General features: G+C 34.9%; 1 protein-coding gene across 1 annotated transcript in view; it reads left to right on the top strand.

Annotated features, from left to right (window-relative positions):
- Positions 1 to 13509, top strand: part of PRIM2 (DNA primase subunit 2) — an 82557-nt gene that overhangs the window by 15003 nt on the left and 54045 nt on the right. The window contains exons 5-6 of the mRNA XM_056488581.1: positions 7110 to 7205; positions 8047 to 8184. Coding sequence (XP_056344556.1) covers positions 7110 to 7205; positions 8047 to 8184 — 234 coding nt within the window. The remainder of the gene's footprint in view (positions 1 to 7109; positions 7206 to 8046; positions 8185 to 13509) is intronic.

The raw sequence follows: 13509 nt of genomic DNA on the forward strand, positions 1-13509 counted from the left end.
GTATGCCTAGGTGGGAAATGTGCCTTATTGCCAAGAATATGTATTCTGTCATTTAACTTCGTGCTCAGAGTCATAACAGAAACAAAATTGTATGTGGAGAAGTGTAGGAGTAGGGTGGTTTTTTTAAGAGCTAGAATTTGTTAAATAAGACAGTGAAACATGTACTGTTAGTGCTTTAAAAAATGTAGTGAGTTACTCTCATCTAAAAGTAATTCGGTTGATTGCCAAGCAGCCTGGGTATTCTAGTGAGCTAACATTTTGTTTGAGGGATGGGTAGATGTGATGAGGTTTGATTAAAATATTTAACCTTAAAATGAGTGGTAATATTCTCTCACAGACTTTTAAAATAAAGCTTGATTTTTTTTTTTCTTTTTTGTTTGTTTGTTTGTTTGTTTGTTTGTTTGTTTTTTTGGTTTTTTTTTTTTTTTTTTTTTTTTTTGTTTTTGTTTTTTTTTTTTTTTTTTTTTTTTTTTTTTTTTTTTTTTTTTTTTTTTTTTTTTTTTTTTTTGTTTTTTGTTTTTTGTTTTTGTTTTTTGTTTTGTTTTGTTCAGTGGCAGGATTTTTGGGGGGGCTCTTTATTTACTCTTCTCTAATGGATCCTTGATCTGTAAGCGTTACTTTGTTATTAGTTATGGAGAAAACTGGTGCATTTTGCTGCAGTAATTCTAGTTGCATTATTTATTTGCACATATGGTGTTGATGATATTCTATGAAATTGTAGAATTGAGTAATGGATGTGATTAAAGAATATATAGCTACTGGGGATGTCCTTGTTCACCTTCATAAACATAATGAACAACAGTTTGTAAATGATGCAAAATGCTAATTAAAAGTTTTAATTCGGCAATCATCTCAGTTTGATTAGAAGCAGATGCTAATTATTTGCAGAACTCCAAATGGATCCTTAAAAGGTCTTTCTTATTGCTTAAAATTGGCTTGTGGAAGTAAAGTCAAACTACCACAAAATGTACAGTTACTTATAGCCATTTAGAGCAGTGGGGCACTATGATTATTACTAAATGGCTCTGTGTACTTCATCATTTGAGTTAAACAGGAGCTTTACAGTCCACTATAAAGCTGAATCATTCTCTACTAGGTACTATATATGTTCTTTCTGGAAGAAGTACATTTTTTAACTGCTTTGAAAAAGTTATGTGCTTTGAAATAAAAGTTGCAGAAAAGGCTACAGTAAAGATATGATGAATAAAAACATTCTTCCTCTTCATCTAGCTGAAAGCAGCTAGACAACATCCTGAACACAGTCTGAGTCCTGAGACAGATGTTCTGCTGTAACTATGGATTTCTAAAGTAAAATTGAAATAGCAGCAGTGCCAAAAATGTAGTGGAAAATAGGATCTTGTGCACTCTCCAGCCTAAGGTAGGAGAAGTGGAAAGGGGACCCACACTACTTGTGTGATAATGTGCTCTAGCACTCAGTAGTTGACCAGGTCATACTTGACTGCCATTTATCTAAAGGCTTGGAAAAGGTGAAAAAATAGCAAATCCTAACCTCATCCTTATAGGTTTTCTGTTCTTAGCAATTGGTAAGTTTGGATTCATAGGAGAAACTTAGTATAGACAAGCAGAAAGGTGTCATCAAGTGTCTTCTCTTTTTTCTATATATATTTTAGACTTTCTTTTGGGGAATGAAAGAAGAGAAAATTGGGAAATCAACAGTGCATTTTTAAAAGTTACACCCTTATGTTGTACAAGAATAATTTTTTCTTGAATAATCAAGGTGCTAAGTTCTTTTGTAGTGGTTGAAATTAATAATGTTTGAAAAATTAATTAATTTTTTACATAGCAGTGAATGCAGTAGCTTTGGAGATGTTTATATTGTTCCTTAATACAGCAGCATAAAAGCTAATGGGATGGTTTCTGCAAGATGTAATTACTCTGGAAGTAGAATTTACTAGCTGCTGTTTTGGACATAAGCTTCAGAAAATGGTCTGCCAACTTTGAAACACTCTTTGTGGCTAATCCTGTGATTTAATCTAGAGAAACAGTTGTTAACAAGTTTCTTTAAAATTGCCTCTGATGTTACTAGCCTGATTTGTAAATGAAAGAAAACTGGTTGATACATTTATTAGAAGGGTTTTCTGTTAGCTCTTCAGTCATGTGTAACTCTAACATCTATGTTGTAGTGTTATTAGGTAATTCTGTAGAAATGGTTTTGTTCAGCTTTCCTTTAAATAGACATAGGGAAATGTTTGTCAGGAATGTAGGAGACTGAACCTGTATCACTGAATTTCTCTGTGATTATGGTAACCATGAATTAGCTGCATAGTGAGGCAGTTCATAAAATATTCTTCCTGTGCCCATTCTTGACTCTAAAAAATGCCCAAACAATGTTTCAATTGATGGACAAGAGTAGATTATTCCAAGTTGTGCCCTTTATATTTTTAGGTATGTCTAAAATATGCAAGCAAGCTGAATTTGAACTAAAATATGAAGCTATAGTAATTTGGAAGAGAAAATTTTCTTCCTAATTAGTTTGTGCTTGGCCAAAATGAAATTGATAATCATCAGGTTTGTGAATGACAGATTTATGAGCCTCTGGAATGTTTTCTTTAAGGCTCTTCATCCTTTTAATTGATAGGAGAGCTGGGAATGGTGTCCTTTGCTAATTAAGCTAGTATTCATTAACTGGCTGATTACACTTCAAATTTATATTCTCAAATATCTGGGTTAATACTTTGGTATTCTAGTGCTAGCTTAGTTTGTAGTGTGATGTGTGGCAATGGAGAAGATTGATTAGGAAATGATTCTTTTTCCTGCTTCATGCCTAGAGTTGGAATTTAGCAAAGTATAGATTGATATTGTTTTGGGAAAGGTGTTGTGCCACTTGAGTACTAGGTGCTCCGTGACTAAAATCAAATTTTAGGAAGTTCACTTATTCAGGACACCAGTGGCATGTGCACACAAATACCTGAAGCTGAGTCTTGGAAAAGGAAAGGATTTGTGCATGTGTTCCTTACTGGGAGACTTAGAAACAGTAAAACTAGGTAGTTGGAGATACATAGGAGTATGATGTGTGCATGCATCTTTATCTCCTCATTAAAACAGAGCAGGGATATCAAATTTGTTTTGAAGTTTTTGGGCTACCTCACTGTCTGTGTTTATTTAACCAAGCCCTGCATATTAAATTATTCATATTTTAATCTAAATTTATGTGTCTTTGTGTTTCCAGGACAGTTCTGTGTTTAAAAGTCAATGAACAAACTGCACTTAGAAAGCAAGAAAACTAGAAATAATGCAACTTGTCCTGAGTACTTGCTTCTTTCCCTTCCTCTCTTTTTCTATCTTTATTTTTCCTAAATCTCAGGAATCTACAAGGAATTGTTGAATTGTTTCAAGCTATGCTACCTGACCCATGTTACTGAAAAGGGAAGATGCTTTTCCTGGTGTTCTTTGCTTGTGCAAAGTCAAGTCTGACATAGTGATAAGCAGCTTACTAAACGGGTTTCAAATGAACAAGGCAAAACTAGTGAATTGTTTTCTGTGAGGTGAGTTTAATCAGTTCTGTATGGAAGGTCAGATGATCACCAGGTGAGACCCTCAGAAGAATTCTATATTTTTTCTTAATATTTTGAGCAACACAGTGTTTTATCTGGTGAAGATCACTGAGTTCTGTCAGAATTTAAGCAGCCTATTTATCTTTCCAATCTCAGTTAGAATCCTAAAAGCTGTATTTAATTGTATCTAATTTTTTAATGATTACCAGAATGTGGTTTTGTAGGTGCAATTTTAGGATGAAATTATTAAATATAGGAACTGTAGTACTCTTATGTAAATAACTAAAAGTCCCAAAAACAGCAGAAAAAAAGAAGCTTTTCTAACTTCTGTGAACCAAGAAAAATTGTTATACATATTTCATGATGCTCTGGATGCAGTGATAAAAGCATAGCCTAACTGAAAGCTTGAGTCTGACTTTAGACTATGAGTAGTTTATTTCTTTGCCTTGTACCTTCAGGCAATTTGACATGAAAATGGTGAAGTTATTAATGCCAATGGAAGGTTATTTTTCATGTTCCAGTCTTTAGGGAAGCCAATTTTATTTTTGTATGCATTCTGGAATCATTTCCCAGCTTTATTTAGGGACTAGGATTATCTTTGTTTCTTCTTTTCTTACTCTCTATTAGCTGAAAACATGAAGACAATGTGAGTTTGGTGAAAAGGCAAAGGAGCAAAGTGTTTGTGGGGCTGCTGAGTGTTTGCCTAACCCATAAGATACTTGAGCCTGTAAAAAATAAATTATTTTACAGCTTTATGGATATTATTTAATAATAATGAAATTAATTATTTAATCAATAATGAATAGTGCTTTGCAATAATATTAGTGTTTGTTTAAAAATACTTTTGTTTAAATCACTTTTACTCCAACAATGTTAAATTGTTTGCCAGTGACATGCAAGAAAATCTAAAATGACTATCACTACATCTCCACAAAATTGAAATGGTCAAATTACTAATAAAGAAGAATGCAGACAACTTGTGAAGTTTGAAATAAATTCCCCTTGGAAATAAATGTAATATTGGAATAAAAGGTTTTGTTGATGAAATTGAGCTAATTTGTTTTGGAAGAACAAATAAAGAAGGAATCCTTGCCTTTCTCTCTTCTTTTTCTCCCCTCAATATTGCTGGCTTGTCTGTAAAACAGTTTCTGAACTGCTTTAATAGCTCTCTGGAAAAAAACTCCACTCTGTTCTTGGCTTGGTTTGATGCAGTTATTTTTAGCAAGATATCGTAGAAGAAATAATGGAATTATTTTTTTTTGTGCAATGTGTGGTACTGTTTTTATTTGGTCAGTATATTTACATGGTCAGTGAGGGTTTGGAATGACATGGTGGAAAGGCTCTCCAAAGGAAATTCTGCTAAGAATCCATAAAACTGTTCCACTTCAAAATGGAAGCTGCTATTTTGGAATTAAAATGAAAGCTTTGGTCTCTGGTAGGTGAAAGGCAGGCTTGCAGGCTGATGCAGTGACTTAGATTTATACTTACCTGGACAAGAAATAGATTATCTGGAAGGAATAATGGAGTTTTGATACCACTGTGTGAAATTTGTATATAGTTTTAGTGTCATGTTTGAAAAGCAGGAATTTTTCAAAGACGAACAAGATTGTTAATGAGAGTATTTTATCGAAAGTATTTTCTTGTTTCATTTACAGAAACACATTTAATTGTTTTGATGCAGCTACTTTGTTAAAAAATGTTTTCTTTACAGGCTGCTGAGCTTTACATTTTTACATGCAAAAATATAATGCTGTTGTGTATTTCTTCTCTCTTCAAAGCTACATTCTTCTGCCTTGCTGGCATCTTTATTATTATTTTTTAAAGCTGGTTTTCCTGAGAGAGTACTGCAGATTACATCAAGATGCAGACAGGGTAGCCATAAGCCTTTTCAACATTGCTTTCTTGGCTATTTCATATGCATATATCAAATCCTTGTTTTTCACAAAGTTACTCCTCCAAGTTTGAAAATAAATGGTCCTTCCTATGACTTCCAAGAGAAGTGTTTTGTTTCTTTTTCTTGGGTTTTTCAATTGAGAAAGAAAAAAAGTTTGTTTAATTGCCCATTTAACTGCACATCAATGTTGGTCAACAAATTAGATATTCTGCCCCATTCAGAGAATAAAACTGCTTAAGCACATCCCTTCCCACAGAGAGGAAAGACATTGGGTGATTTTTGTCATGCATTTAGAGTCTGCACATGTATTGCATGTGATGGCCTGGGCTTGGTTCCTGACTAGCCTCTAAAAACTGCCTTGACTGCAGCCTTGTATCAGCTCACTGCAGGTACTGGAGCACACATCCAGTTTATGGAGAGCAGTGTCACTCAGCGTGCTGTGCTTTGGTGAAACTTCTGTCCATCTATGTTCTGAGAAGGTATTCTGCCTGCCTTAACATTTGAATTCCTTTCAGTCAGGGACTACTCCCCTTATACTTCTTCAAAAGCATGTTATGCAAATGTGTGCAGATTTGGGTGCCACAATATAAGAAAGATATGAAGTTATTAGAGAGTGTCCACAGGAGAGGCATGAGGATGATGAAAGGTCTGGAGGAGCAGCTGAGGGCACCGGGTCTGTTCAGCCTGGAGGAGACTGAGGGGAGACCTCACTGCAGTCACAGCCTCTTGTGAGGGGAAGAGGAGGGGCAGAGCCTGATCTCTGCTCTGTGCTGACACTGACAGGACTGAGGGAATGACCTGAAGCTGTAACAGGAGGTGTAGGTTGGATATTAGAAAGAGATTCTTCACCCAGAGGGTGGCTGGGCACTGGAACAGCTCCCCAGGGCAGTGTCACAGCACCAAGCCTGACAGAGCTCAAGAAGTGTTTGGACAATGCTCTTGGGCACATGGGGTGACTCTTGGGGTGTCCTGTGCAGGGCCAGGAGCTGGACTTCACAATCCTGATGGGTCCCTTCCAACTCAGCATATTCTATGATGTGTATTTATGTATAGGCACTATTTAAGTTTTTTTATTAGGAAATTTAACACTGTGATTTTAAAGTACTTCAAGTTGTTAAATTAGAGCATTGCTGCTTTACTTACTTAAGAACTGCAAAAGCACTAACACTTCGAGGACAATAAAGATACCATTGTTCTTGCTCGTTAGAAAAAGGGAAGTTAAATCCCTGAATACAAGATAAGATACAGTTTTGTTACATCTGTATTCAAAAATAAGCTGAAGCTGTTCTTTTTGTTACAATCTGATTAAATTTTTTAAGTCCTTACTAACTGCCATTTATTCATCTTGCTTTGTTTTACTGCATATCTAGAGACAAGCAAAGATTTTTGCAAATTTTATTTTGAGAAGTTGACTTTTTAAAAGTGTGTTTTACAGTTCTTTTTAATGCTTAAAATTATTGTAGATTAAAATCTGCCTTCTACTTGAGAGGGAAGGTTGCTTAACAGGTTGGCCACTAGTGTTTTCTGGTTTCTGCTTAATTATTAGTGATCAATTGCTGAGCATGTAGCTCTTTTTCTTTTCAGCTAAACTGATAATGTTACAGGTTCAGTAATATTTTAGCTCATGCTAATAAAAAAACTAATAAAATAAAGATATCCTAAAATATTTCAACAGTTTTAAAACAATTTCTTAATTTTAGATTGGTGAAGACCTGAAAAATGAATTGGCTAATGAGCTGAGTACATCAACCCCTGGCTTCACTCTGGCTAAAGTAAAAGAGCAAATGTTCTATAAGGTAAGTAAAAATTGCTGAGTCCCACAGATCTGCATTCATTCTCTCTCAGTTAAATGCAAAGTTACTAATTCTAAGTTTATCTAATAGTCACAGTAAATGCAATTATCTGAAAGACTAATGAGAGTTCCTCTACTTCATGTGAGTATAAGAGTGGAGGGAGGGACTGGGAAAATGAAGGAAGCTTCGAACTACTAATACTATCTCCAGTCTTCTTCTGCCATCCCTTTACTTTTGCCACAAAAAATGATCTTAAGGTTTAATGTTTCCCAGAAAAATGACTTAATTTACCTGGCTGTCAGATTGTTCAGGATGGAGACAAACATCTATTGATGAAATTATGTTTGGTCTGACTGTGTTAGTCAGAAATTTATTTTGCAAGAGATCAAGGGGAGAGGAAAAAACTTGTAGTGTGGCCCACTGATTCTCTGGAGTAAAGTTAGTTGGGTTCCAGATCTGTTTGCAAAACCTTTTGTATGTAGCTTACATGAATCAAATATTTCCAGACATTTGAAACAGAAATCCATTTTCAAATATCAAATCAGTAAGTGATGCAAAGCTACATAATTGGATCAATACTTACAGACACCAACTTTGAAGCTTTGAGTTTATTTTACCTAGTTGCATGACTTTCTGTAAGCAAGCAATATTTTCTCACCAAAATAATGATTAGCTATTCCTAAGTCAACATTTAATTTCACAGTCTTTGAGTTTTGTCTGGAGACAGTGTTTAGAGACAGAAAATGACTTAAAGCTTTACTGGTCCATTTTCAGTCTTAGGGCTGTAAAGGTTGTTACTGTGTTATTTTGCTATTCCACAATGTGGGTTTTTCCTCTTTCTCAGGTTGGACTTGCGGATGCTGTGGATTTATTTAGAGCCAGAAAAGTATTCATTAAAGACGGCTTTGCCTATGTGCCATTTAAGGAGATTGATGTGATTGTTTTGAATAACTACAGAACAAAATTGTCTAAAGCACTGGCGGTAAGTCAGATAAAGTCTGATTTTTACAGCTCTTGTTGTATTGTTTGGTAACACTCTTGGACAATAGCCTTTTTGGGTTTTAAATTTATATCTGTCAACTACCAGAAACCTTACTACAAGCATTGGCAGCACTAAAAAACGTTCATTGGGAGCTAATTCCAAATGGTATTTAGCATATAATGTGCATTCTAAAGAAATTTGTGCTAGAGGATTTTAGAAATTGTTTCTTACAGAGGTAATAATATGCCCTTTCTTTCAACTTTTTACCACTATGCACACAACTGTTTTTTCTACTTTTGTCTATCTTTTCTCCCACAACATTTTGCAACAGTTTGTTGTTGGAATAAGTAAAATAGTTGTGGGTTTTTACTCTATGTTCTGTTGGTAAGAACTGAGATTAGCTCGCTTTGTTAGAGCATGGTGCTAATAATGCCAAGGTTATGAGTTCAATCTCTGTGCAGGACATTCACTTAAAAGAGTTGGGCTTGGTAGTCCTTGTGGGTCTTTTTTAACACTGAATATTCTATGAACTCAAATAAGGATAAGCCAGAATATGTCAGGCGAAGGTGAAGTTTTTGTTGTATGAGCATTTGAGTTATCATATCTAGTTAGGACATCTGTGGTAAACACTGTATGTGAATGCCCTTCTGTTTGTAATTTGGTGATCAGCTCAGGAATTGCTTGTTTTACAATATGAGACTCTTCACAGGGTTTGAAAGTGGGTGATCATGTCTAATGCACAAAATTGTAGTCCTAGAAAAATGCAGCATTGAATAACATGAAGGCACTTTGGATTGCTTTTTAAAAATGTTTTCAAAGCCTTGTATTGTTATGTTACATTAATGCCAAGGTTGACCACAAACATTTAGTAAACAAACAGTGGGAAGAAAAATGCATTCCTTTAACAAATTAGAAAATTAGCATGCTGCAATCTTATCAATTCTGAATATAGCTGGAGTCTGTGGAATTAGTTAATATGCAGTGAAAATTGTGATTGTCTTATGTGAACATTTTCATTAGAACTCTTTAAGAGAACTGCAACTGGAGATGTCTGTATTTGAGTTGATGCATAATATTTTTGCTGAAAGCTGGTAACACTTCTGTGGGATTTAAAAAGAAAGAACGTATTCTACAGAAATGGGGCTAAATATGCAGGTTATCTGCATCTATTCAAAATTCTTTTGAGAAGCTTTGTGAACTTCTGAAATTTACATTGTTTTTGAATAGCTGAGAAATCTGAAAAACAGTAAGAACTGCAATGAGGAGGCCCTGACTTAGTCTGAGAAATCTGAGAATGCACACACTGTTTTACCTATTATTCATTTCACCCAGATTGCTTAAAGCCAATAGCTGCCTTATAGGAAAGAAGTACTTCTTTGTGTTATACTTTCTAGTCATGGTTTAGAAATTTGAACACTCATGAACTAGGAAAACTATCTTCTACAGAATATTTGTATTTGAAGTTATTGAGGTGCTTCAGCTTTGCATTAGTCTTTTAATATATAAGCTTTGTTTATTCAAGTTCACCATCTCGATAAGGGATAAAAGATTAGTGATTTCTGTCCTATTTTTCCAAAGCTCCTAATTGATCTTGGGGGGTTTTTATTATTAATTTAGTTTGATAAACTGTATTTAGTAAACTGTTTCAGCTAATTTTAGGCAGCACAGTGCACTGCTGAGAGATGCTAGGGATATTACTTAGTCTTTGGAAATGAAGGCCAAAGTTCCAGCGTGTTTTACAGAAGTCAGTCTAATGTTAACTCTGTTATACCAGAGGCTTAATTGAAGTGTGATACTTGGTAGCTGGATACTTACTGTAGTTTTCATGGGAACAGAACTATAAACATCAATTAGATTTCAGTGAAATGGTAAGAATGCACTTTTAAAGAAATGATTGTGTATCCAGATGATAATCTTAACAATTTCCTCAGCCATATATGGACTGAAGGGGCAGAAGTTATGACACAATAGCACAATTCAAGTATTGTTTGGGAAAAGTATTTATTGAAATACTATTTGATCAAAGCCCAAGTTCTGCAAGTACAGCTGTTTAGCTGTGCTTTTATAGGACATGGATGCTTTTTTGTGTCTGCTGCAAAGGAGAAATCAGCCAAGAGAAATGTGTTTCATTTCAGGCACTCTGGTGCTATAGAGGTCTTCATGACTCTGCACAGAAGTTGTGCATCATGGCCAGACTTAATTAAGTAATAAAGCCTTGAACAACATAATCTGTTATTTAATTTGTCTTTTAATGAATATATCTGATTACATAACCATTTTGGTAAGTGTTACTTGTGTGTTCTTTTGGGAGTATGTTTTAGTGGTTTTGCAGCATTTGGGTGTTCACACTTTGTTCTCAGCACTTTCTAGTGGACAATCCTTGTATTAGAATTTGAGAATTAAAGATTGTAATGGTGTGATAATCTGAATTAGGCTTGAATGTGATTTCTAAAGAAGAGGTTTGTAAAATTAGGTTAAAAACCGGTATCTTTTGTTAGATATTTTGACTTCACTGGGTTAAAAATTGTCTGAATGGCCGAGTCCCAACTGTGGTGGTGAATGGGACCACATCCAATTGGTATTGAAGCTCAGGGAAAACCTTATTGTTCTCTACAGCTGCCTGAAAGGAGATTGTAGCAGGGTTGGTCTCTGCTTCCAGGCAGTTGTGACAGGAGAAGACGTAGCCTCAAGCTGCACCGAGGGAGGTTCAGGTTGGATAGCAGGAGGAATTTCTTCACAGAAGGGGTGTTTAGATATTGGAGTGGGCTTCCCAGAGAGGTTATGGAGTCACTGTCCCTGGAGCTGTTTAAGAAAAGACTGAACATGGCACTTGGTGCCATGGTCTGTTTGAGGTGGTGTTTGGTCATAGGTTAGACTTGATTATCTCACAGGTCTTTTGTACTGTAATTGATTCTGTGACTTTGGGCAATACTTCTGCTTTTGACAGTGCTGTGTACTTCTAACAGACAAAATACCCTGGTTTATAGATATTGGAGAGATGGTTTTTCAAGCATGTAGTTTCTTACAGCTCTCATTAGTGATGCAATTTTTAAATGTTAAAGCACCAGTCATTTTACATATGGGTTGTTTGTGCAGTATTACTGATTATTTGTACTTGATCCATGCTTTACTTTGTGGAGCTTGTTTGGTGCTGCTCAAAGTAGTCACATGCACAGGTTTTTGGAAGGAGTTATGCCTACACAAGAGTGATGTTATGGTGAAGGCCTGCCCTGTCTTTTCCAAGGTGCTCTGAATTTGTACACCTTATGGGAATGTGCTTGTGCCTAAAGATGCTTTTCTTAAGTCTCCTTTGAATAATTTGGGTGGTTGCCTAGTCTTGTTACATTGCTCATTACATTGCAGGTGTATGTCACCATCCTGCATGTTAGAGTGATTCTAGTTGGGGTTGTAAGGGAGGAAGAGAATGAAAGTGAATTGTGTGTTGACACTGAGCTTTGAAAGAACAGTAAATAATTCATAGCACTGATTTTTAAAAAAAGTTTTATGTTGACACTGGCAGAAATTCAGTTCAAGTCAGTTATGCTTTAATCACTTACTAGTCAAGCCCCATGAAGCATTCAGATGTTCTCTTTCATCATTTAAATACAAGTTTGTCATCCCAACTGTGGCTGTTTCTTGAGGCTTTATAATAAGGGAAGTTGATATTAGTCAAGCCTTCTTGGCAGTGCCAAGTACAACTGAAGATGTTAATTTTATGTGCATAATCAATACCACAAAGGCCTTCTTTGTGTATTCTCTGACCCGTTTGATAGTAAATAATTTCCTTCTGCCATTAATAATGATTAAAATGTAGAAAGCTTAAACATTTTCTGTAACGTGATCTGTAGTGTTAGCTCAACAATTGTTTCATAATGTAACACAATTTAAATTCATAGAAGTTTCCTTAATGTTTTATTCATTAGAGTTTCACTGTGTTTACACTAACATACAAAATTATGCATCTCATATTTGAGGAAAGCAGTTTTAAATTTTGATTTAAAAAAAAAAGGAATCAGAAGATTCAGATTGGGTACTGGAGGAAAGGAAGCTCAGCACTCTGTTCCAGCTCACACAGCCATGTTAGCTTCTGGGTTTCCTGGGCTCTTTCTCTGAAACAGCTCCCTGATAAATTCAAGATGTGTGGATCCTAGATACTGAAAAACTTGACTCTGACTGGGATGCCTCCCAGCAGTGTTTGAATCAAATAGATTGAATCTTTATGTCATTTTACCTTAATGAACATGACATTCAGAAAATACTTTGTCCTAAAGTTTTAGTGTTTTTTGAACAATATATTTTAAAGCCATAAGCTGATGCTTGAGAATGTGTAAATACTCCTGCTGTGTGAGTGCTTTTATGGTGTGTTGAATATTTTACAAAGACTTGTAATTATCTATGCTTGCATTTATGAACCATAGATTTATCATACTTGTTTTTAAACACTGACCCCTTTTTGCCTAACAATTGAAGTAATAACTTGGCTGCTCTCTAAATTACTGCAAAAATGTTGCTTTTGTGAAAACTCTTTGTCAGAACATCATATAAGATCTTACTCTTTGCAAATTAAAATATAATCTAGAAATAGCATTAATTGGTGTCCTAAGAAGTTGATTCCAATATTAATACATACAATCTTGATATAGAGCATTTTTCTTCCTGATTTAATACCAGCACTTTTTTACTTTGAATTATTATCTTGTGTATTTTGAAAAAAAATGTCTACAAACAATATTGTTGGATTTTGAGGACTTGCTGCAAAATGAAGACCTCACTGGTGTTTTCTAATTTTATGTATTTTTTCTTGATTCCTTTTCTGATTTGGCATGTAATCTTTTAAACAATTAGAAATGGGAATCAAGTAAGTTGCATTATAATATTTGTAATGATTTGTCTTTTAAAATGAAACTTTAGTCAAATAACTATGCTGTTTTGGTTGACTTATGCTATGGTTACAAATAACCTCCTAATTCAGAAAAGTATGAGTATACATAACACCATCTGTGAAACATTTTCTTCCTAAAACACCTACATTTTAAAGCAGTGGAGCAGAAGGCTTTATGTGGTGGCATTAATGTTGAGAAAGTATGATTGATGATGGTCTTGTCACTTGAAATTCATTTCAGGTGTTGTGTTCCCAGTGTTAACTTGAAGTAATTCACTGTAACATAAATGGATGATTTTTATAATGTGCACATACAAGGTTAGTAAGGTAATAACTTAGGCAGTGTAAGGTAAAATGTGATTACTGTGGCTTTGTCCTCTGAATCTCTCAGGTAAAGTTTGCACTGAGAATTCTGCAGAGAAGCAGCTGGTCTTCATTTCTGA

This window comes from Oenanthe melanoleuca, chromosome 3, assembly GCF_029582105.1.
Source record: "Oenanthe melanoleuca isolate GR-GAL-2019-014 chromosome 3, OMel1.0, whole genome shotgun sequence".
Classification (NCBI taxonomy): Eukaryota; Metazoa; Chordata; class Aves; order Passeriformes; family Muscicapidae; genus Oenanthe; species Oenanthe melanoleuca.